General features: G+C 33.4%; 1 protein-coding gene across 7 annotated transcripts in view; it reads right to left on the bottom strand.

Annotated features, from left to right (window-relative positions):
* The window catches only part of LOC111504836 (uncharacterized), a 1217253-nt gene that overhangs the window by 139446 nt on the left and 1050157 nt on the right, over window positions 1-27650 (bottom strand). For all 7 annotated transcript variants that reach the window (XM_074181149.1, XM_074181148.1, XM_074181147.1 and 4 more), the window contains 2 exons: window positions 21556-21677; window positions 9383-9501 (listed from right to left, as the gene is read on the bottom strand). In XM_074181149.1, the coding sequence (XP_074037250.1) occupies window positions 9383-9501; window positions 21556-21677 (241 nt within the window). The remainder of the gene's footprint in view (window positions 1-9382; window positions 9502-21555; window positions 21678-27650) is intronic.

Genomic DNA, 27650 nt, shown 5'->3' on the forward strand with positions numbered 1-27650 from the left:
GGAGTGATTATGAAAAATACATTTTTGCGAGGCATTTCTTTATGTTCTGTTTGAATTGGAACATTTCAAATAAGGGTCGTTAGGAATCTTGGATATTCTTTCTGTTATAGAGTTTTGAATTTCCATATTTTTTTAACGAAAATGATTATGACTACAAAATGAAAATATCGTCAACAAATCCTCTGCAAAGTGCAATCATCTATTTTCTGACTATAGTATGAAAAGTATCAATGATGAAAATGTGAAAAACTTTCATAAATGTGCAGAACAAGCATAGTTTTAACAAAGTCTTCAAAAAGATGTGTATATTATGATCACAATTTACTTTCAGATGCAAACTGGATAAAAAAGCCTTTTCGAAACAACTACGAGTACTTTCACTTGATCGTTGAATCACATGAAACAAAAAGTACTTTTGTCACTACTACTTTCGTATGTACGAGTATATTGGATTTCACGAAAATCACTTTTCCCTATACAATTCGTAGTAACAACATTTGCCATGGAATTGAAATAGATATATTTCCTGGAAACGCTACATTATAAAAGAATACATTTCTACTTACATGGAACACAATCATCCTCCAGTTTCGGAATAAAACACATGTCTTACAAAACAAATCATCATTTAATCCATAAAATTACTTTGTCATGAACGAGTTAAATATACTCATGTCACAACGACACTCCGTAAAGATATCAATAAACTTATTTGATTCAATCCCAGCCATATAAATCCCGTATAAATTGAAAACAATTTTTTGGAAAAGAATATTTTTGACTTTCCATCATAGAAGTTACTTCATTTATTAATATGGGAAAGTAGATACACAAAAATATTTTCCATAAAACCCACTCTCTTCTAGGAAATATACCTCTTTCAATTTGAACGAGTTGCCAATGACTGAGATGAAATCATATAGGCGAATGCTTTTCTTTACGTATCACCACCGTGACATGAGTAGATCTATCTCTTTCGGTGACAGAGTTGTAATGCATGAAATGAGTGCTGTTCATGTAATGTCATCCAAAAAGGTGCTGATGAGGTGATAAGACAAGTGAATTGTCCCGAAATTTCGAAGTACGCCACTGAGGATGATAGTGAGTGAAATTTTATATCGTAACTGTTCCAAGCATTATATCGTGTAGCGTTCCTATTTTTGCTATCTGTTTCAATTCCATTAAGAATCTTTGGGGAACGAATTGAACAAAAAAAGTGATATAATTCAATGTTCATATGAATGTCTCGAAAGTTTTCTTATTTTGCGCGATTCAAGTTGTTGTTTCGGGAAGGCTTTTTCTTCCAGTTTGTATCTGAAAGTAACTTCTGAGCATGACACACACATTTTTATAAAGACTTTACTTTGAACTTGATTACTGTCTCTCTTTAGTCGGGTGTTTTCCACATTTTCATACGAAGATGGAAAACTAGAAAGTAGAAAATAATCTTTCCAGAAAACTGATCTCTCCAAAAAAATATAGCCCTTTCATTTCAAATCTATCACGGACATGAGAGAATGCGCCCAAATATCCATTACATTTATTTGTAATTACACCAGCCAGTTTCAGAGAAAAAACTATGAACGTGAAATGAAAATGAAAGTCAATCTTTCGAAAGTTGTAACGTGTAGTTTTCAAAACGTTGAACTATCGAATCAAGCTTAAGGAATGGTAAAAAAAAGAAGCATCTCAACACTGAAATTGAGTTAATTCTTTTGCATCACTGATTTTCATCTGAATTATTCATTTTTACAAATCCCAGATTTCTCTGAGATACTTCAGCAAAATGTAGGAGCCTGGAATTAGGGTATTCATTAAGTTATTCAACATTGAGAAGATGATAAAATAGTTCCAAAGCCGCCTGTTGCCATTAACATAGTACAAGTTTTTTCTCAGAATCATGATTTGTGAATCTGGAGAACATACAAATTGCATTCTTTAGAATTGAACACGTTTTAATTTTTCAAATATCGATCGTACGAAATTTCATCATTCAGTTGTGTGCATCCGTTCGTTTAGGACATTGAAGAAACATATACATTTACAATAATCTTTATAACAGAATAAAACCTGCCGAGATAGATGTAGTCAATGTGTGCCAATCGAAAAACTATCAAACATCAGACTACTTACTGCTTCCATAAATTTTATAATTTTCATTCAAAATTGGGAAAAATTTGGAGTTTGAAAACTATAAGGATAGGTTTCATTCAATTAGATGAAAACTTGTATTTTGCATATATCAGAAAACTTTTCTTCGAAAAGTAGAAAGTAAATTATAACGAAGCATCAAAACGACATTTTGAAATTTTCACGACTCTCATTATTCTATACAACGTAGTAGTGTCAACTGTTTAATGACGTCGCGTTGCCTGCTACATGTGAAATTGAATGTCACCTCGTGAATTCTCAAGTGTTCTGAAGCGAGTTAACTCTGATTCACTCGAACTGAACCGTAAAACATGTTCAAATAGAAGATCAATGTCGAGATATTTCTGTAATTTCAATTCAACTGCGATATTATTGTTTTTGCAATAAAATAGCAACTAGTAATAGAAAACTGAACATGCGAGTAATGTAAATGTGAATAATTCTTCAAATTCTCCATTACGAAATGTGGAATAGGATTTGATCGATTGGAATTAATTGAAAAAATCACGAATATATAGAAATACGATCCATTTTTTCTTGTTCAAAACTATACAATTACGAATTTCATTCGGAATCATACATTGACAAAAATACATTTCGTAAGTGTAATATCTCTAGTTTCAATGAAAATAAGACTCACAATCATCAGACAGAAAGGGTGGGCGTGCTGAATTAAATCTAATCTCAATTATTCGGCTTTTATCTTTGCTTATATCCTCTTGAACTTTGACCACGAATCTGGAGATCTGAACATTGGTGCAAACATCAACCTCAAGAGAAACGACCGTTCAAAAGTCCAAAAATCATTTCTAGGAAGTCATATTTGTAATAAACTAAAAGACGTCATGACTGTTCGTAAGAATATTCATAGGAATTTCGTTAATTGAATGGGAAACATTTTTTTGTGAAAAGTTATTCAGTGCGAAAAATCTTTTCATCAAACGAAACGGCTGGATTTGAGTTGGGTTGTTACATTGATGTTTTTCAACTGATATTGAGACAAAATAGATTTGACTCAAGTGACAAAGTCGTAAAGTTTCAACAGAAATTGAGTGAATCGTTTTCGAAAGATATTCAAAGAATCCGAAACTTCTAGATGTCCACTCAAATAGTTGTAATATCTTTATGTATTTGATGATAATCTGGCTAGAGTGTGCTAATAAATTTAACCACGCCCTTGATGAAGTTTTGTGAAAAACATTACCATACATACATAAAAGTAACACTGTAGGATCTGATGAAATATTTTTACGTATGTAACACCTAGTACATCAATGAATACTATACAACTTACTTTCAGTTATCTCATTACCATCTGCATGTTTTTTTCCTGTGGAAATATGCGAGAGTCATATTTTTGGCCAAATATGTCAACACAACACTAGAATTTGAGACCCATCAGTATTCTTTCAACGGTTTTGTAGGTTATCATCATGGAAGTAATTAATAGACGAAACGTAACTTCAAAATGAGTCTGAAGAGAGACATTTTCAAAATTCCTTTTCTAAATATTCATTTTCTCAGATCAAAATTTATTCTAACGGCATCAAAAGTTCGATAGCTGTTCATATGCTCATAACCGGAAAATTTATTGATAAAATCCCAAATTGTAGTTGTTGAACTCGGTGGTTGAAGATTTGGTGAGAAAAAACTTCTTTCTATCTATTCTAGATACCTAACGGGTTGCTACTTTGTTCAGGAGAGCAACTATTTTTTCTGTCTAAACAATGACAGAAGATTTGATTTGATCCTCGATTCAAGTATGACTAATCCTAAATATATCCGCTAGATATTTATCCCCAATTCTAGTCAGTCACCGTACAAGCTATCAAATCTCAAGAAAAAAACAGAAACAGGGAACAAGTGTAACAAGTAACCAATGAAGAACCTTCTTAAAATGTAGCCAAAAAGTATATTGCACGATCCCACAAATGCGAGGTCTCTTCAAAAAATAAGGTGGATGTTTGAACGCTGGGTACGTACATTCAATTAGCGTTTATTTTATTTTTCATGTTGATACACTCGTCTCGAACATATGTTCATAGTTTCAGCTGTTCTGTTTAGCATATACAATTTGTTGGTGAGAGGTGCAAAAGTTCTAAGTTTTTGCTTGTTCAGCGATTTTCTGCTATCGAAAAAAATGGGTCAACGAATTTGTATCAAAGTTTCTGTAAAAAATGGAACTAATTGATTAAAAACATTTAAAATGTCGACAGTGTCATATGGTGATTGTACTCTGAATCAGAAACATGTTTACAAGCGGTACAAGCTTTTCTCAGAAGGTCGAGAAGATGTGCATGACGATGCTCACCTCAATGAATACTGCCAGTGGAACAAGTTTCGAAAAGAGAAACAACATAAACTTGAAAATTTTAATATTTAGTTCGAACCATTGGTCTATCTGAGATAAGTGTTGAAACTTTTAATCGAATAAAATTTGAAAAAATGCAATGTATATTGATACGGCATATAGAAAACGATTTTATAAGTATCAATTTTTTTTCCTGTAAATCTGTCATGAATTGATTCATTTTCATTTCATTGCCTAAGTATTATTATTCTTGTGAATATAATCTACTTCAACTAACCTCCATTTATATTTTTAAACTTTAATTGTAGAATATAGAGTGTTTTAAGTATGTACCATAAATTTAACAGACGATTCTTTAGGTAATTTCAAGACGAAATGTTCATAAAAACATGGGTCCGCAAATCCTTCGTCCTCAAGATACAGGGTGTTAAAAAAAAGATTATTGACTTAAATATCCTTCACATAATTTTGAATTTTTTTCGTATCTTGCTTAGTTTTTAAGAAAAAAAAAGTCGACCTATTTGCATATCCGTGGACCTCACAAGGAATAATATGGGGAATTGAATGTTTCTTTTGGAAATTATTATTTTTACAATTTTTCATTACTAACATTAATATCTAGACTAAAAAACCGTCTAGCCGCCGCATCATTGAATTTCGCACTCTTCTGAAAATACCATAAATAATAATCAAGGGTTGCCTTGGAAAACGATTGCAGCATTTAATAAACAACTTGACAGTTGTTGTCAACTCTATAAGCTTTCAAATTAAAATTATTATAAAAAGTGTGTAGTGGTTATTTTTCGAACCATTTTTGTAAAACATGGTTCAATTCACTAACAGTGAAGTGGCAGATATGCATTTCTGTTATGAAATGGCTCACGGAAACTCGAATGCTGCAAGACGCATTTACCATGAAAGATTTCCTCAGCGTGTAGTGCCTAATAGAAGAACTTTTGTACGTCTCCATGCAGAGGTAGCTTTAAAAGATCGACGGTTGTCATTGGAAGGCCTGCAACGGAACGAACAGTTCAAATTGAAGAAGCTGTTCAAAATGAGATTGAAGTAAATCCTCATACCAGTACAATAAAAATCGCACAAAAGTCAGTGGCGTACATTTTTAAGGCAGAAATATTTGTTCAAATCCCGCTCGAGACGCCACTGGACTTAATAAATTGAATCACGTTCGGGAAAAATTAGTTCCTTAATGTTATATGTAACAAAATTAGGTGAAGGATATTCAAGATATTTACGAATATTTTTTTTTATTTTTATTTTAACACCCTGTATCTTGAGAACGAAAGATTTGCGGACCAATGTTTATATGAAAATTTCGTCTTAAAATTACCTAAAGAATCGTCTATTGAATTTATGGTACATACTTAATCAACACCTTGTATACACATATAGATATATATATATATATATATATATATATATATATATATATATATATATATATATATATATATATATATATATTGTGAAAAAAATTGAATAGTGAAGGATAAATGATTTTTTCTTCAAAAATTTAGATTATTCATTTGTTACTTCCGTACGTTTATTAATAGTTCTTGGTCCTGTTGGTTTTGTAGGTGTCCAATTCACGATTTTAATACAGTAATTTTTTTCTGATTCACGAAGATTTTTTGAAGAGTTCACTATCAGATCCACAAAAATCGAATGTGTCTGCGCAAACAATCCGATATACATAATCATTATACCAGAGCTGCAGGCAATATTCGTACTGATCGTTTTCGCTTTACCAAATCACAGAAAAACTCTCTAAATTATAATCTTCATAACCCGTTACCGCAAGAATACAAAATTCTATCAAACAATCAATACTTCGTAAGTATATCCCTTATCTCCAATGTAGAGGATATTTTTCCTTATATTGGCTTCTAAAGAGTGTATTCTGGCTAGTTGAAGATTTCTGTATGACAATTTCCTTCTGATATATTTCTCGTTGTTAGCGATACTCCTTCGGCCTTCAAATTTTTATAGTAGTTTCCGTACTCGGACAAAATTTTTGTTTTAAGAGCATCTCAGTAGTTTCACAACAACCGGTCTGGTACAGTTGCCCGATTCATTTCCAATTTTTGCTTCAATTTACAGTTATCTTCCTCTAACTTTTTCATTTTTTGCTGTTAAACCTACAATTTCTTGGGTTCCTGCATTTTTGAATTCCTTCAATTCTTTCTTAATTTCTTTGAGTTTCTCACCTCAACTAATAGTTAGTTCATTGATATCATTCATAGACTTTTTCGACATTTCTCCAGAACAGTTACTTTCTGTGTAGGGTCTCGTACTATTCAACAGACTTTATTCGATATTTTGTTATAGGTTTTTTTGCATAATTTTTATGTTTTATGGAGAACGGGTACAACTTGTGTTATTTGAACAGATTTTTCTGCGGATTTCTTCAAATTTCTGCTTGCTATTATGAGTATCTAGAGTAGAGTACACTTACTCATTTTTTTGGAAATGTATATCTGCTATATGATCATATAGAAATCATATCAAACAATTGGTTTATAACAAGCATGAATATTACTGGAGTTTCATCCCAACACCATACCGTTATTTTAACATCTCGACACGTGTTTCGATCACTAAGTGATCATCTTTAAGAGGAAGGTTAAACAGTTCAATCTTCCTCTTGAAGATGATCATTTGGTGATCAAAACACTTGTCGAGGTGTTTAAATAACGGTTTGGTGTTGAACAGTTTACTCTTTCTCTTGAAGATGATCACTTGGCGATCGAAACACGTGTCGAGATGTTGAAATAACGGTTTGGTGTTGGTATAAAACTCCAGTGATATTCATTACTATACCAAAGGTTCCAAACAGTGCATTATACAGTGGATTATGTAAAGGATAAATTAATTTTCTACGTTATTAGCCATTTTCAAGAAGAATCCTGGAACACGTCGAATTATGTATTCGAAAAGACACCCAATTTTTTTAAATGCAAAAGGGGATCAAGTGATACCACATTTTGAAGAGTATTCAATTTTCTATACCGCCATAACTTTATTTTTCAATTTCGTGCATACGTTAAAAAATCAATTGAATAAATTGTGTTATCTAAATCATTCATTAAAGTGATAGCAATCAATGTGCAACTAATGGAAGTCTTCAGATCAAATGATCAAACTGACAGCCATTTGCTTCTTGACAATAATAAAGCCGTTGCTGAAAGTTATCAACAACATCTTGAATGGTTTCGGGAGTGAAACGTTATATTCCTTCTCTAATTCTGATTTGCAAACTTTCAATATTGTTTGGTCTATTGACGTATACTTTGGATTTTAGGTAACTCCACAAAAAAAAGTCAAGCGGTGTCATTTCGGAAGAACGGACTGGCCACTCTATGGCACCTCGTCTACGAATCCATCTGTTGGGAAAAACTTCATTCAGATATGCACGAATGTCTACTGCAAAATGTGGTGGAGCACTATTTTGCTGATACTAGATACTCCTATCTATTAGATTAGGGTTATCATTATCTGGAAAAAGTCTTTTCAGCGTTGGAACTAAAAAATTAGTCAATAAATGTTTCGTTGAAAAAATATGGTCCAATTATGCGATTATTTATAATTCTTGCCCAAACATTTACTTTTCTGGGATATTGATTGTGGGCCTCCATCATCCAATGGAGGTTTTCTCGGCTTCAATATCGACAGTTCTGTCAGTTGACGGTTCCATTCAAAAAAAAAGTTGACTCGTTCTTGAACGAAAGATCTCGCAGACACCTGGCTTCCATTATTTCGCAAAACTCAGTTCTGCGATCTTCGTTGAGTTCATGTACCAATTGTACTTTATAAGGGTGATACTTTTCACCTTCAAAAATACGCAATATCGACCTTTGACCTATGTCGTTATCGTCAGTAAGTTGTCGGGTAGGTTTATGTGGATTCTCCTCGATGTCTACCAAAATATCCAATTTCTTCCCATCGCCAATCAATACACTCATTATACAAGTTTATAACTAGCATATTCACAGTTGAATTCGGAGTGATTTTGAACGTTTGCTCACTACACTTTCAAGCATTGTCACCACCTATTAAAAAACACAAAATGATTTGCTTCCAACACAAAATGATCTCAAAAAGTGTTGGTTTTTTCTATATAACATTTCAAAAAATACTGCCAATGTACAATAGAATATAAAAGATACTGCCTTGTGGTACTCCATATTCTATTGGGGATTGTTTACTGAATTTATTGTCATGGTACACAGATTGTGTTCGATTTGTCATAAAGGATCGCATCAAATCAAGAGATATACCTCTGAGACCATAGTATTCCAGCTTTTCGAGTAAAATATTTTTGAGACACAATCGAAAGCTTTACTCAGATCAACAAATACGGCCAAGGTTAATACTTTGTCTTCGAATCCCTCTCCTATGAAATTGGCTTTCTCAAAAACTGCCCCAGCAGTACTTTTCCGCTTTCTAAATCCAAACTGCGAACTCGTGAATAAATTATTTTGTTCTAAAAATGAGGCTATTCGTATTGCAATTATTTTTTCAGCAATTTTACCCAAAATGGGGACCAATGCAATCGGTCTGTGGTTTGCTATGGATGTTGTATCTCCTAATTTGAATATTGGTATCACTTTTGCTATTTTTAGTTTATCCGGAAATATTCCAGTTGTTAATATATTATTTATTATCTGAGTAATGCATCTAAGTTTTCTTTATACATACACATACATGTAATCTTATTCATATCAATCTGCCCTTCTGCATTCCTGTTCACTATAAACTTATTATAAATTATTTATACCTCATCGACATTGAACACTCTTAAACGAGACGAAATCTTCGGCTATAATTTAGATGGAAAATCACGTCGAGTAATCGAACCAGGAAAATATGCCATATTTCTTGAAAATTGCATTTCATACTTACAGGTGGTCTTGTCGCTTAAAAGCTTTCCCACACATGCTGCAGACATATTTTCGCTCGTCACTATGAGTCAGTTTGTGCTTTGCCAGCGCAGAGGCGTTACCGAATACTTTGGCACAGACCTGAAAAGAAATTGCGTTTATTAACCAACTTTATGTGTTTGTGTGTATGAATGAGCACTAATGTTATTGCGTACTTGAATGTTACGTAAGAAGCAGATGAACTCATCGCCCAACCATAAAATTGTAAATAACTTCTACCAAATGCATTGCTGAAATGCAAATGGTTACTCTGGCAGAGAAAGCAGTATCTGAAATATTGAAACAATAAACTATCGCAACTATTTATACAATTTACATGAGGATATAACTTCAGTTCCAAAAACAATCGAGGTTCTAACTTCCTATTTTGGAAAACTAGAAACTTTTTTTCAGATCGGGAATTTCAGTGTTTGTTTTTTGTGATATTGGCCAGAAACAATTGTTGAATTCCATTTTTTGGCTTTAACAGCTTCTATAAAAGAAAGAGGTGAAACTTTCAATACTGTTTCATATTTGTTATAATCTAATATAAACAAAATTGCATTGCATTGCATTTAAGATTTCCATTGGACTTCATCAGCAACTTTATTTCTTAAATACGGACGTCTAGTTTTTTCCATCGGTTTTTGTAGCTACTCTAATGACAAATCTAATGTATTACTTTACATGCGGTTCCTGACATTTTTCTTATCACTGAATGGTCATACAATTTCTGGTCAGTGCTACCTCAAAAAAGTAAGGAACAATATTTTTTGGCTCTAGAACTCGAAGCTAAACATAAAATCTACATATCGAAAGAACATTCAATATACCAAGTAACAAACAGGAACAAACCGTCATTTCTGAATCTCTTCACACCATACAATTTTATTACAGTTTTCATTATCCTGAAGATGTTGTGCGAGTATCCGTCTACATAGTCAGTGAAATGCAAACGGTGGATTTTTCAATATCTGAACTTTTTTCTTCTTTTAACTGATGTAGTCGACAAAGCACTCTAATCCTGACTTATTTTTATTTTTTATTACTGGGAATGTCATGTGAACTTACGGTACAACTCTTACTCGAGGGTTTTTCAAATGAACCTTGATTACGTAAACTGCTCTGAATGCGTTGAAAATATCTTTTGGATAACTGACGTCTTTGAGGGTCTAATTCTCCATACAAAGCTAGAGCAAAAGGAAACATTTTTTTTCATTAAAATTAACTATTTACATGTCTCATTTCATAAGTACCTCTACTATAAGGGTACAGAAGCAAACTGACTTCTACTTCAGAAAAGCGCGTCTTCACGCCCCCGCCGAGAAGAGGCGGTGGGGAACCCCCCCCCCCCGCGATGTTAGCGGGTTGAAGCTCAACCAGAAACACAGACTTTATTAAAAACGATTGGGTAATGTTTCTCCTGCCGCCAAGGTTATGCACACCATTACATGGTTTTGATATTCAGATCATTTGAATGATTACATAGCTGTAGATATGTTGTTTGACTAGATACTCCTGGAAAAAGTTCATGAAAAACCAGGACAGAATGTATAGAAAGCTAGAGATTCTGTAGCATTTCTCCAGCTTCTCGCGTTTAAGAAAAGCATAATAACTAATGACTCTCGTCATTAGAATGATTACATACGTACTTGGCAGTAAAACTGACAATTTTTCACAATCTGTTAATTCATGGCTCATGTTAAATGAATCAATTCATTTCAGTGCACTTATATTTTTCTTCCACTATTTTTATTTGCCAAAACATCAGGAACAAACATTGGGTTTCGAACAGTTCTCCTATACTTAATATAGGATAAGGAAAATAACTTTTGTCTAATTTCTACTAAGTTTATTTGTTAAGGCCGGTTTCGGTTTGTTACAACATTCCCAAGTAACTGATATATTCAATTCGAATACATTTATTAATTATACCTGAAGAAACTAATGCCGGCCGCCACTGGTAGCCATAAACCAATTGTGACATGTCAATGAGGGCGCTTAGTTCGACCGACATTTCGCTGATATTCTACTGACTTCGATGGACTTCCGGCACAGTTTTCCGCCTTCAATTACGATATATAAACGCTAGCTACGAGCATATCGAGACAGTCAAGTGAAAGTTACAGTGCAATACGCGAAGTAATCTAGTAAGGCGATAGAGATTCGAATAATAGTTGAAGTTTCAGTTGAAGTGTTTGCTGTATTTTGTATTTGAAGTGAAATAAAGTTATCTTTGATTATTGTTCAGTGTAGTCAATTATTGGTCAATAGGTACCTGAAATAACAAATGTTACCTGAATTTTCAATATCAATACTTCAACAATAACTAATTACCAACTATTTAACCCCAAAAACCTACTCCTGAAATTTTCCAGCTACCATGAATATTAATCTAGTTGTCAAAATACACGAAATCAAAAGACAAGAGCTGCATAGTTCTAGTTAATCATTGAGCATTTTGAAATTGAGGTTTTTATACAATTTATTTATTTCTAATGGTTTCAACAAATTCATCTCTCTTCCTTTATCGCACGTACGAATAATTTTTATGTTTTTTTTATTTATTGTGTAGTTTGAATATAACTGGAGTTTTATCCCAACACCAAACCGTTATTTTAACACCTCGACTAGTGTTTCGATTACCAAGAGGAAGATCGAAACACGTGTCGAGGTATTAAAAATAACGGTTTGGTTTGGGAAAAAACTCCAGTAATATCCATTACTACACCAAAGGTTCCAAATAGTGCATCACGAATTGTGTAGTTTGTATCTTGCAGATGTCTATATATAGCTGATTTCTTATCTGATAACACATGATCCCGGTGTCTTTTGTTGACATTTTTGCCTTTCTGGCATGTATAAGCTGCTGAACAGTCACCACATTCTAGTCTATACTTTTTTCCACTCATCCCTTTCGGGTTTTGCGTTGAGTAACATGCTCCCTAAATAATTTTTATTAGTAAATGATGTAATTATTTTGAGTTTTGAAAAATTGTTTTTTTTGTTTTCAAATATAGTTCGTTCCTGATCAATTTTTGAATCTCAGTTGCTCAATTAAGTTGGCGGGAATTTGGTTGTTATATGCTTTATGTATCATTGATCTGAATGCCGATAATTTATGTGATAATGAACTAAAAGAATCCATATGTATTGTACAATACGTGAAAGTGTTTTTCTATAAATGTAATTTAATATTTTTGTATTTAGTAATCCAGGAAGTTATTGCTGTTTCGACCGTGAATTTTATCTTATTGTGGAGAGTGTTGAGAAATTCAAGAATTGATTTATCTGTGTCTTCAAGCCGTCGAAACCCACAAGGATATCATCCATATATCTAAACCAGAATAAAATTTTAATATTACTGGAGTTTTATCTCAACACTAAATCGTTATTTCAACACCTTGATCTTCCTCTTGAAAGTGATCACTTGGTTATGATCACCAAGTTTAATAATCACCAATTCAACCACAAGTTCCCGAATCTAAACGATACGGCAATTTTGCACTATGCAAGGAAGGGTTGCAAACGCAATTATTTAGAATCCTTGGAAATTCACAAGCATAAACATTGCGGGTGCAACCTGTTACCTGATCAAATCGATTTAGTTTACTCACCGATTTTCAAATTAGCATATCCGCATCGTAACTAGTAAACAAAATGTAGGTACTCAATCAAGCCAAGTACCTCAAGTATTACCTACAGGGGTGCTAGGTGCTATATAAAGGCTGATATAATCAACTATTGTTAGGTTAATGCATGTATAAGTTTGAAAATGTCCTATAGGATGAAACTGCAGTAGTTACAAATAAAAGTGGTAAAAACTGAAAGTTTCAATTCTATTTTCTTCATTATGATCTCCTACCATTATGTAGTTACGGCTACATCCATCAATTTATTACCAATTTAATCTTCGTCTTGAAGATGATTACTTGGTGATGATCACTTGGTGATCGAAACACGTGTCGAGGTGCTAAAATAACACGTTTGGTGTTCAAATAAAACTTCAGTGATATTCATTATTACAACAAAGGTTCCAATCAGCGCATCACAAGTACAGAATGAAAAGTGTCTCTGTGATAAGGCATTCTTCAGGATACGCGTGTTTTCTAAGCTGTCCATAAAAATATCTCCTAACAAAGGTCTCAACGGCGCGGCGACTTCATTGGGAGACCTGAATTTTGCAGGTAAAAGTTTTTATTGTATTTGAAATAATTCTGTTTGAGACAGATATCAAAGAGATTGTATAGTTCCTCAGTGATGTACAGATTTGTTGTCTGTTTAGTGTTTTTTCATTTCAGTACGTCTTTCAGCATAGGAAGCCATTCGTTTGTTGGAACATTTGGAAACACATCAAAGGATGATTTATTTTCAGAGACAAACGTCAGAATACGTATATATTGTAATAGATATCTGAATTTGGTATTACAGAGTGGCTATAAAAATCGACGAAAAAATTAGATGTCTGTATATTTAAAAAAATTAAGTTGATGATGAATTCTAATGAACAACGCGTCGCATTGCAAATTGGAATCAGACTATAAAAATATGACAGTATCGAAAGTTCCTTTGCCAAATTTTTTATCACTTTCATAATCAAAATAATAAATTTTCCAAAAAGTATTATCTTCATAAAACTTATTCTCATGTCTGGTATCGAAATGAATAGAATGAGATGTTTTTTTCGTTAGCAAACTGGTTGAACATACGGGGCGTAATTTGCGATGCCTCAATTCCGAGGGTGATTTATTTTATGAAATGAAAGTCATATGAACGTATGTTCTAAACCGCCTTTTTTTGAATAACAGGATTTCAAAGATGTACTGGAAAAAGGATTTTACATTATTCGTGCAGAAGATATTTTGCCGATAATGATCAAATTTGATGAGTTTGATAGCAATAATGGAGGGTCTCTTTTGACGCAACTGAAATAAAACTGTTTTTCAGTGGCATCTTGAAGTATTACTTAATTTATATTCATGATGGAAATTATTCTGTATCATTAGTGGGCGTGGGGGTTCACTTCAGCTTCACGTTTAGCTTCTATGTACTTATTGTGGAATATGAGAAAAGTATAAGCGATTATAGACCTTTGTTTCATGGTTGAGTGGCTCAAAATTGAGCACGATGCAAGAAAGTCTGTTGAAATTTGTGATAATAATTGCATAATCTGAAACTAATATCCAACTGGAAAGAAACTGAAGGTATACAGCAATTTTCACCATAAATATCAGTCAGGTAACCCTCTGTCATTCCATTGAAATAACTGGAGTATAATAACATCAAAAGGAATTCCTCATCACTGCCATCAAATGTACCAAGTTTGACAACAATCGGGAGAACATTTTCTGAGCAATTCATGCCAAACCACTTTTCCATTACAACATTGAAATCATGTTAATTGAAAAAGGAAGCGATTTAGGACAAATCATTATATTATTTTTTTTAATAATGCAATAACATCATTGCTGTTGAGGTAATGTGAAAAAATTAACTTGTTTTCAGGGAAGGAAAGGTTCAGGTTTTTTATTTTTCCGTCTTTATTCAAAGAAAGAAAGCAATTGTTGAAAAAACTCTGTACAAAGATGCGACTTACAGACACAAATATTGAACTAGGTGAGAACTTGTAAAACAACTACTTTCATATGGACATTAAATTATATGAAAAATAACTTTTTCATTTGAGTTTTTACTCCAAACATTCTTTATAAAATCGAACCAGATATTATTCACAGGATTACTACACTAGATCACATTGAAGTACAAACTAAATATAAAAAAGTGTTTTTTGTATAATTCTATGGTCACATAAGAAGTTGTTTCGGAAGTATTTTTTTTCGTGTGATTCAATGTTTATATGAAAGTAGTTGTTTCAAAAGGGTTTTTACTTTCAGTTTGTGCCTGAAAGTTACTTCTTTGCATGAACCACATATATTCGTGAGGAATCTATTGAAAACACCACCAACATCAGAACAAAATTACGGTTTCTCGACGCTTGTTTCGCTGACCAAATCAGCGTCCTCAGGAGATCATTATGACTGAGGACGCTAACTTGATTAGCGAAACACGCATCGAGAGACCGTATTTTTTTTCTGGTGTTGGGGAAGTGTTTTTTGATAGATTCATTGCACGCCAGAGGTTCCAGAGTTCATTTTGAAATTGATTGCTTCTTTTCTTCTTTTGGAAGATTCCCACATTCTTTTTGTATAGAGATAGATAAGTAGAAAGCCAAAACTTTTTTTTTTACAAAAATAATTTTTTCATAAAAGATATCCCTTTCAATCATTTTTAAGCGAATCGTATATCCTGGTCCACCGTGATGTAGCGTCACCAGAACAATATAAAAGCAATATATGTTTGAACGAACGAACAACCGCAATAATGCTCCTCACGAATGAAACTGAACAATTTAATAACGCAGCAAAAATCCACTAACAATAGTGTTTCAGCCTGAATGGAACTAGCGACACACGGGCAATCTCTTCCCACTAAATAGATCGACCAGATATCACGTTCGAAATGCAATAAAACGCAATCCTGAACTTTCTGTGGTTCAACTCAAGTATGATGAACAACAAAAAACAGTGAAAGATGGTGAAACATAAACTTTTTGGTCTCAATGACGTTTTCTTAATGTTTCTCTGAAGATACAAAATATTTTTGACTTATGGTATTTGATTTTTGCAAAACTAGGATAGCTGCCGGGATATACAAAACGATTTATTGATAGTAGGAAGATGGTTTAAAAAAAAAGAATGCCTCTAGGAGGAAACTTATCGTAATTTCTATCAGTCATATTTTATATAATAACATTGTGGAAAACACTGAAAGCTAACAAGTGCGTTTCCAAAAATATAATAATATCTCAAATAAACTGGTGGAGCCAGTCGAATAGACAAATCCCCACTGAGCCTTCCACTAGGTGAACCACATCAAGATGTTACGAATTTTTATAAATGAGAAACTCTAAATATTCCCACATTTCAATTACAAGTAGTCAATAACTTTTTTATGTATAGAACAACTCTGATATCAGAACTAATGTTAATATGTCGTTATATAGTGTATTTCTTTAATGTCCTTTTTATTTTTTGAACAGGTCAACTCAAAAAATTGAAATTTGTGATAATGAAATTAATGCATAAATACTTTATTTTGAAGTGAAATTGATAAATGAAACTTTCAAGATGGCGACTGGGTGCCATCTGGGAAAAAAATTGAATAGAAAAGGGACTCTTGTGTCACATATTTTTGAAGCCCCTGAAGAATGCTTCACAACCCTAGAATATAATGTCGATATCTTCAACTACTACATAATGGCGGAACTTTTAATAATTGCCTGAATACATTGACATTTAACTACATAATATGAGGTAATGAGCTTAGGGTCGCTTCAGAAGATGCTCTAAATGGTTGTCTTGAACTTCTTGACGTATGAACAGCCTATCCGATATTTCAGGCCGAACATTTTCGAACACAGTGACGTCAATATCTTTACAAATATGTATTATTCTTTGCCGTATATTCAATATTGAAGCAAGTTCAGTTTCGTACACCTTTTGCTTCAAATAGTCCCATAAAGATGAGTCCAAAGGTGTCAGATTTGGCGAGCGGGCTGGACATTCTGTAGGACCTCGACGGACAATCCAACGACCAGGAAAAGTAGAATCCAAATAGTTTCTAATTTGTCTGGAGTAATGTGGTGGTGCTCCATCTTGTTGGAATATAATATCCATATGGAATTCATTAGGATTCGCTTCGACGATTTCAGTGATGAGAGGGTCAACAGTAGTTTCTAGCATATTGAAACACAGTTCCTCTTTTAGATTTTGATCAATAAATAGAGGTCCTACAATATGGTTTCTCAATGTTCCTGCCTAAACGTGAGGGTTGGTGTCACTCCAATAATGGAAATTTTGTCTGTGGACATTGCCGTTTAAAAAAAAGGTACATTTGTCACTGAAAAACTATTGCGGAGACAGGTAAGATACCGTGCAATGGCTTATATCATGATTTTGCAGAATTTTGTTCTTCGACCAGGGTCATCTTCAGTTAACTGTGAGGAGACACCTCACAAACATTCGCGACGGGATAAGTAGACTGTTTAGGATTCACTACAATCTCACCAATTATTTGCACTTGCTGTTCTTCCGGAATGGACGGATGACCTGGGGGCTTTTTGTTATGTACACTATCTGTAGTTGTGAATTTGGATACAAGTTTCCTTAAATATTTTCTACAGATAGGACGCTTCGGAAAATATTCATTGAAAATCCTTTCGGTCTCAGAACAATGATGTTCACTATCGTACTGACATTTTTTGTCGTTTTCATAAACAAAAAATAACTTAACAAATTTTATCGGGTTTTTGGGATTACCATAGGACAGATAAAAAAATATTTCTAGAAATATCGATATTAGTGTGTTTTTCTTCAGAAAATTATTGAATGTTTCGCCATTTTGTAGTAGGTGAAGATATTGACTTCATATTTTAGGGTTGTGAAGATCCCTCTAGGGTTGACAAGACCCAGTCGCCATCTTGGAAGTTTCATATGTCAATTTAACTTCAAAATGAAGTATTCATACATTAATTTCATTATCCCAAATTTCAATTTTTTGAGTTGACCTGTTCAAAAAATAAAAGGTGGGGACAATAAAGAAATGCACTGTATATAAATATCACTGGAGTTTTTCCAACACTAAGTCAATATTTTAACACCTCCAGTAATATTCATTACTACACCAAAGGTTTCAAACAGTGCATCATAGGTATGTCGTTATTCGTGAAAATAAGTTTTAACGAATCAGAAGAAACCAAATGATCCAAATATCCTTTCAAAATGGCGCCAAAATTCATGTGTATTTATTGATTTTCCAAATGCCATATTTCACTTCATTCATCCTTGAAATGTCTACCTCTCATACTACAGTCGACAGTCGCTACTTTATGACGAGATAAAGTAGGATGTTTTGAAACTTTTACTTTCAACTGGCAAACAAAAATGAACATAATTACATTACTTTTTGTATTACAAGAGGTACCATATCTTCGCTAGTGTCTACTTTTTGGTTTCATTCAATATAATCCGCAAATAGGTAACTTTGCTACAATTAAACCAACACTTTGTCTCTCAGTTTTTTCGGGATCTCCATGTATACATTCGAATTTGGATAGCACTGTTTGTTGTGTATTATTAATGAAGCATCAATATGAGATTTTGCATATACAGTGTGTCATACTTAAGATGAAGTCATTTTTGAAAGCAGATATTTCATTTCTGGTACAGGCATAGACCTTCATGAACCTCACTTTTAGCAATACTTAGCCCAAGTGACAGCTTTGAACAGAGCTCACTGCGTTCTTGAGAAAAGTGCATATTCTCGATATTTTTTGTTTCGCATTGATGATAACCAAAATCGATTCTGACACTACATATCAAATTTCAACGCAAAATTGGAATTTCATATGCAAGTACTATTTTCAATTAATGGTTCTAAATAAGAAGCTACGAAAATGATGAATTTGTAACGATGTAGGAATAAGAATGAAAAACTCAATATTCATTACTAGCGACTCGTTTCGGATCCGCATGGGGGCAATGCTGATACTAAATATCAATTCACCCACCGGAAATTTGAGGGTATGGAGAAAGAGTGGCTGGTGCCCCAGTTAGAATATTCAAGTCTTTCTTTATTGAATATGAACATGATACGAACCTAAATACAAAATTTCAGCCTCCAAAAACATGGCAGTACAAAGAAACAATGATAAAAACTAATTACCATATGTAAACATGACCCTTACAACATCTACACATACACAATTTCAGCCTCCGAAAATAAAGCGGTACGAAGGCGACCCAGTTGAAATACTAAAAAAAATCTTATTGCACATTTACTACATAAAACAATCCTTCACAAAATTCAGCCTTAGAAAATAAAGCGGTACGGAAAAACAGTGTTAAAAAGATGATTTTCATATGTAAACGTGTCTCTTTTACTTCCACGGGGGGCGCCACGGTTAGAATATTTCAAAATCCTTCCTCAAAGTGCATATTAAATCTGAGAAGCATCCGAATACCAAATTTTAGCTGTCTAGGACTTATCAGTACGGATAAACAGAGAAGAATGAGTGGTTGTGTAAGTAGATGAATACATTTATCTCATTGATTTTGACTATTTCATCATTTCTGTAGCTTCAAGCCCGAATATTGGGCTTGAACAGGAAAATTACGAAAAAATTCAAAATTTTCATTTTGGGTTGGAACTCGGTAGGTATGTAGGCAACTTTTTCAAATAACTTATTTTGTTATCTCTAACGCGAAACAGTAGGCTGGGTTTGAGGTTGTCACCCGGGCTAAGTATAACAAAAAGTGCGGCCCATGAAGGTCTACGCCTGTACCAAAAATGAAAAATGACTGAAATATAGGGGCGTCTTCATCTCAAGTGTGCAACACTGTCTATTGTCATCTATTCACTGACTTGAGGTCTGATAACTGATGTGGAGGTCCTAATACAATTATTGTTTAATTATTGGTCACTTGTTTCAAACTGAAGTAAACGCCAAAACAGTTCAATATATCGAAAATATCCTTAGGGAAAGTAATTACTAATTTGATTTGAAAGGGTTATATTTTTAGGAGTGATTAATTTTTTGGGAAAGAAAGTTTTTGGCTTTCTACTACTCCATCTGATACAAAAAAATGGATGAGAGAATCTTCCAAAGAAAGGAAGGATTAATCAATTTGAAAATAAGTAACTCTATACATGGATGTGTAGATCATGCAAAGAAGTAACTTTCAGACACAAACTGAAAGAAAGTCCTCCTGAAACAGCTACTTTCATATAAACATTGAATTACACGAAAGAAAAAATTCTTTCGAAACAAATACTTCTATATGAACACTGAATTATACAGAAGATACTTTTCTCTATTCAGTTTGTATATCGAACATTCGTGGAGGAATAAGAATCAGATATCATTCACATGAGTTCTACTTTGAATGAATGGTAATAAATTGTACTCACATGGAACACTGTCACCCTAACTGGTATATACGTGTTTCGCCTTAAGACATGAAGTGTGTGTATTTTCTATAATGTTATCCAATTTGGTACTGAAGAGCCTTAGGGCAAGTGTCTTAAGGCGAAACACGTGTATACCAGTTAGGGTGACAGTGTTCCATGTGAGTACAATTTATTAACATTCATTCAAAGTAGAACTCATGTGAATGATATCTGATTCTTATTCCTCCACGAATGTTTGATATACAAACTGAATAGAGAAAAGTATCTTCTGTATAATTCAGTGTTCATATAGAAGTATTTATTTCGAAAGAATTTTTTCTTTCGTGTAATTCAATGTTTATATGAAAGTAGCTGTTTCAGGAGGACTTTCTTTCAGTTTGTGTCTGAAAGTTACTTCTTTGCATGATCTACACATCCATGTATAGAGTTACTTATTTTCAAATTGATTAATCCTTCCTTTCTTTGGAAGATTCTCTCATCTATTTTTTGTATCAGATGGAGTAGTAGAAAGCCAAAAACTTTCTTTCCCAAAAAATAATTACTAATTGTTAGTACATTGACTCAATTCATACCTGTCTGTTTGTCTGATGTTCATTTGAATGATTTGTTGTGGTCTTAACTCCTATATTTTTAATTCGACAATGCAAAAGCCTTTTGTACTTCATTAAATAGTCCTTTCAATAATAAGCTTATTCTTCATTTATAAATCCAATTTCCATAATGAAAAAAAATCATAAAACATACGGAAATAATTTCGATTATAATGAAAATACAGACACAATTTGTATTATGAAATGAAACGAAATGAACGCTCAAACTAATTCAAGCCAGTTCATGAACAAAACAGAAGGGGCACAAAGCGTTCTTTGTTCGAAGCAAATATTTTATTTGACATTTCAATTCTAGTATACTCGTATATTCTGTTCTACTTCATTACATAGACAAAGCAAATGAGTTTAATGGAAGTTGTACAACTATTCACAGAATAATTTCGCTGAATTGAATCCACAAAGCTTGGTTCTTTTTAATTATCTATTCTTTTTGTGAAATGCTTTGTGCAAGGATTGAATATTTTTTTGAAAATTACATCACTCATCCAATATTAATTAACAAATTCAATTCTCCCACCTGGCATTGCTGAGGACCTTGTCTATTTGGTGAAGTTGGTTTGGGTCTTGAGCGTTTAGTTGACACCTTTACTAATTCGGAAGTACTTCCTGGCTTCTTATCATCCGTTGTTGTCGTTGATACTGAAAAAAAAAGAAAAATTCAAGATACAAAATGAATGAATAATACAAACATAACAGAATAATTCAATTTCATTTTCAATTTCGTATAAGATACTTAGATAAACATACATTATATTATAACAGTTATCCAATCCAAGGGTTCTCCTAAGCACTCGAGGCGCTTGTTTTGTGCATACCCTTGGAATAATTCAGGATTTTCATTAGATAATTAAAATGAATGGTAATCATATTATACATATTGATATACTGATATGAAAGAAAATGTACATTCTATCATCACATTTACATTACATTACATAACTTCTGCAAGAATTCAGAAAGTACTAATATTCAGCTTGAATTACAGAGATCATGTGACCCCTCCAATCAATCAACTGAATCGGTTAAAAATGCAAAACAGAAGAGAATTGCATTTCGCCTGTTTCATTCATAAACTGATAAAAACACACCCACTTATTTGGTAAATGAACTCCTTCCCAGACATCAGATACACTAAAGAAACCTTAGATTTAACAATAATTTTGACATTCCAAATCATAACAGTACTATCTATGAACGAACCTTCACGTATCATGCTGTAACAATGTATAATTTATTCAGTGAATCTTTGAAAAATTCATCACTACCACTATTCAAAAGTAAACTCAAAATTGAATTGCTCAGCCAACCGTGATCCAAACATAAACATTTGAATTTAATCTTACTATTGTCCGGAAATTGCCATTTATTTTTTGTAATGTTTCTTTTTTTCTCAAACGTGGTTGAGTGGAAGAATAGCGCTTTACTAAACTCCGCCACGTAAAATAAAGACCATTTATTATTATTAATAATATCTAGTGGAATTCTTGTAGGAAATGATAAAAATGATAATGGTTTTGAATATGGCTAGAAGCTGTGTGAATACATAATAACGAAACGTAATCGAAATGAGGAAAACGGTTTAAAATGTATCATAATTATTACCTCAGCAAAATTTATTGAATTTCTCATATATACATATTATTTCCAGGAGTTGACTTTGTGGAATTCCACTCCACAGAGGATGCAACTTGACCTTGTGGATGCAAAATAAAAGGAGGGGGAAGTCCATCAGTATCAAATGGATAAATTTGAACTAAATGGCTTGTGTGATCACACTACAGTAATCATCTTCCCCATGGACAAATGATCCCAAAAAATACAGAAAATGATGTCAAGTAAAATGATCTATAGATGTTCGTTTTTCGAAATGATAGTTTTTACAGCAAATTTCAAGTGTTAAGTAACTATTACATAATTGGAATTTTGCAGGAATAATTTTGTATCTTCATCTCAATCAGAGAGAATAGATATATAATTTCGTAATACTGTCTTAACAGGAACAGGTGTGTGACAGAACAATAACATTTACAAATAATATCAATGTCTCGATACTCTAGAGTAAAGTGTGTACAATATTTTTGTCAGTCCATGTTTAGCCACAAACAAACTGCCACGTATGATTGTTCGTGTGAAAAACATGTTGTTCTCCAATCCAAGCCACAAACGGATATTGTTTAGCCTTGGGATTTATTATTAGTCATTGCAAATGTCAATCTGATTGGAAATTACACATATTAAAAATTAATTGGCACATCTCCAGGTATAATAGGGATTCACGGTATCAATATATTTTCACCTCGGAACTTGTCATTTAAAATGCTGGATTCGACAACGTTTTTCATTAATTTTTGTTATTATTGATCACGTGCTATTGCACAACCGTGGTAGATTCAAATTACGGAGCGATCTAACCTTCAATTGTAAATTATGCGTGGCATGCCCGGCAAATCAAATGAGTGGTCAAAAACTGTGTAGGGAGTGACTTATTGTATGAGAGAGACCGGAGAACTGCGTCGTTCTTATCCCCCTACTCCGTGCTATTCACTGATTGAGAAGTGACACCTGTAGACCCCTGGCGAGAATAACTCATTTATGATCAGGGTTCAAAATGATTGAATATATATATTCTTCTTTTGTATCAAAATATACAGATAGGTACTATTCTGATCTTTCACATATTGATTTCAATTTGAGAGCCACCGGTAGCAGCTGTTTCAGCCCGTTGCGCATCGTCAGTACTGGGCAGGCGGTCCTCCATTGAAGACACAATGTGAATAACCAAGAAAAGTACTTGATAGAAGTAACTGCGTAAACGCAAGCGACACATAAGTGGAAGCACCTATTGGTGTGACATCCAAGTCAACTTGCCAAGTTTTTATACGGTCGATGGTAAGTAAGATGTTTCTAGAAAACGTAAAGCATGATTTCTCTGAAAATTTCACCTCTCACATTTCCTTACCTGTTCTATCGATATAAAATATTTTCAGCATTGCGGCGTTTCCACTTCTATCAAAAAGTCCTAGCAATTATATTTTTTTAAATGGAACACCCCATATATAAATACATTTTTGGAAATGCTCTAGTATTTTAATACTTTTTGTTAATAATGTCCTATACCTATCTCTATCTGTTTTCGAGATAAAAATAAATTGTGGTAAATATGGTCCAAAACATAGCCTTAATTGAAATTAAGTACATCAGTACTTTCAATTCATGAAAAGTTGATATTTTGATGATAGTTTGGACAAACTCGAAATATTCAAAGAATACCAAAAAATCGACTCCATATCATACAGGGCGTGCTAAAATTACTATTATTTCTATTGTGCATAAAAGTAGTCGAAAGTTCATTTTTTCAAATGAAACCCCCTGTATATTACTCGATAAATTGAATAATGGTGAGAAAAGCTTTAAGATGATATACATGTCCTTATACCTAAATCGTCAAGTTTTCTTAATAAAGCCGTTTTTGTGGAAAAATAGTTATTCACGTTTTACCTACAAGTGTTGAAAGTGGCATTTTATTTTGTGAGTGGGAATTATTGCAAAACGAGCGTCAGCAAGTGGAGCAAACTCACGAGCAAAATAAAATCACTTTTAACAAATGTATCACACATATTTTTTTGTATAACGTTATTGCTGATTAAAAAAATTATAGGGTCCATGGGATTTGAACACACAATCTTTGGATTACAAGGCATATGTTACAACTACATACTACATACAGATAGAGATAGGTATAGGACATTATTAACAAAAAAAAGTATTAAAATACCAGAGCGATTCCAAAAATGTATTAATATACGGGGTGTTTCATTTAAAAAAATAAAGTTGCTAGGACATTTTGATGGAAGTGGCAACGCCGCAAAGCTGAAAATATTTCAGATCATGCTTTGCGTTTTCTAGAAATGTCTAACCTACCATCGACCGTGAGTCACGCTATATATATATATATATATATATATATATATATATATATATATATATATATATATATATATATATATATGATGAAATGTGACCTACCTGAACAACATCCATCCCTGCATCCAGTTCACTACCGAAAGAGAGGAGAACAGGCAGCTACCTTTCCTAGACCTACTCATAACACGAAAACCAACTGGCAACTTGGGTTATACAGTTTACCGAAAACCCACACACACCAACCGCTACCTACAAGCAGCATCACACCACCACCCTACCCAGCTACAATCCGTAGCCAACACGTTAATATCCCGCAGTTTCCGCCTAACAGAACCAACAAACAGGGCAACAGAATTGGGGGAGACAACAAAGGCTCTGCGACAAAATGGCTACGGACCAAAGATCATTCAAAAGGCCATCGACAGACAAAGAAGAACCAAAAAAACATCCCCTAGATCGAGAGAAGACTCTCCACACGACAGACAATCTGTGACACTACCTTATATCAAAGGTGTGACCGACAAAATCGGGAGAATACTAAGACGTAAAAACATTCGGACAACCTACAAACCACACAAAACGATATCCAGTTGGCTGCCCAGACCGAAAGAGAGAATCTCCCTAGAAAACCAAGGAGTATATAGCATCACATGCGAGGACTGTGGACAACAATATATCGGTCAGACCAACAGACGTATATCTGCCAGAACCCAGGAGCACAAAAACTCGATAAGAACAAAACAAACCTCCTCTGCCCTCTTTCAACACCATCTACAAACAGGTCACAAGATTAATTTTGAGTCCACAAAACAGATAGCACAGGTGCAAAACCCAAGAATTCGACAAATCATGGAAGCTATCGAAATCGAAAAGCAAGGCCTCACCAACAAAAGGGATGACTCACTAAACATCCCAAGGATTTGGAAAACAATAATTAAAAACAACCACCAAAGACAACAACAAATTGATAATGAACCATGGCAGGTAGGAGAACCGCCAGAAGCCATTAACAACCCTCAGGTAGAAAAACAGGTAGGAGAACTACCAAAAGCCATCAACAACCGTCAGGTAGGAAAACAGGTAACAAATCCATACAACTTACGCAAGCGAAACCATATAAAACCATAAAACCATAAAAACCATAAAACTCGTCTTGATAATGCCATCTGAGATTATGGCGAAACGTCGACTATCGAATAGTACACAACGGATGAACACCTGGAAAAACAACACATCATATATATATATATATATATATATATATATATATATATATATATATATATATATATATATATATATATATATATATATATATATATATAAATTTTTTGATAGGCAAAATTGTGAAATACGATAAGTTACTGATAAATAGAAGATTTTTCTTTGTGAAAAATATTTTTGATTTTTACACAGTAACTTATTGGGGTAAACTAAAAAGTTTGCCCTTCTACACTTGTATAAAGTTCTCCATTATAATTTTTATATTTTTTCAGATTGTGGAAGGTAACAATTACCCAAAGAAAGGTCGATAGAAAACTGATTTTTTCCTCCACAAAAAATGACTTTCGTTGAATATATATCTATATATCTACATATCTATTCTCTCTGGCTCAAAACTATGATATACAAAATATTCAAATATTTCGAACGGTTACAACTATTGAAAAACGATCAGGGATGAGTTTATTTGGTAATCAATACATAAATAATCCTTCAGAAACTTGATGAATAATTTCACTCCACACTCATGATTCATTCAAATTTATTCATAAAAATATGAAACGTCCATTTTGAGCTTGGGTAATGAAATTTTAAATACGTACCACACGGTTTCGGGATATCTCGTGTAATTTTCTGTCTGCACATTGCTGCGACGTGGCTGAATATTTCATTTCATTGGCACGTTTTGCAGTGAATATGAAAATTTTGCGGAAGTGGAGCCGAAGAAGAATATTGTAGGAAAATTTAGACTAGTTTGTTTTAAGAACACGACTATTAGGTTTCAACTGCTGACAAAATGGCAGTGGATGGAAAATGACGTTACATAATAACTGAGTGATTCGTATTCTCAGTCAAATACCAGTTTACAAAGAATGGAATTATTTCCAAATAATTCAAAACACACAGGTGGCGCTACTAGTATTGAATCAATATGATTTTTTGTAAATCCTAACCTTCAAACACGTGTACACATTTCACGGTTGCCGAGCTATTAGTCTGTGGAACAAAACATTTTGAGAGAAGCAACTTTTGTTAGTATGAAGAAAATGGTTGAAAAGGAATTTCGTGTGTTAACAAAGCATTGCTTTTTGGCGAAAATGAATTTGGGTCACCACGAAGTGAAGTTAAATGAGATAGCTGAGGCTCTGAAGATATTAAAGGAATATGTTGGACATTTTGTGCATGAATATTTGGGTATGCGAGAGCTCTGTTCAAAGTGTGTGCCGTGCTGGCTCACAATTGACCAAAGACAATACCGAATTGATGATTCTGAGCAGTGTTTGGAGCTGTTCCACTGAAAAAATCCCAAATTTATGCATGGATATGTGACAATGGTTGAAACATGACTCCATCATTTCACATCATAATCAAAACGAATGTCAGCTGAGTGGACTGTACGTAGTGCAAAATCTCGGAAAAACGGCTTCCTTTTGAAGAAAAAGAAAGTTTGTTCCATTAAGAGAA

The sequence above is a fragment of the Leptinotarsa decemlineata genome, unplaced genomic scaffold (genome assembly GCF_025532065.1).
Source record: "Leptinotarsa decemlineata unplaced genomic scaffold, Ldec_3_MD MMD2_tig00026307_RagTag_RagTag, whole genome shotgun sequence".
Lineage (NCBI taxonomy): Eukaryota > Metazoa > Arthropoda > Insecta > Coleoptera > Chrysomelidae > Leptinotarsa > Leptinotarsa decemlineata.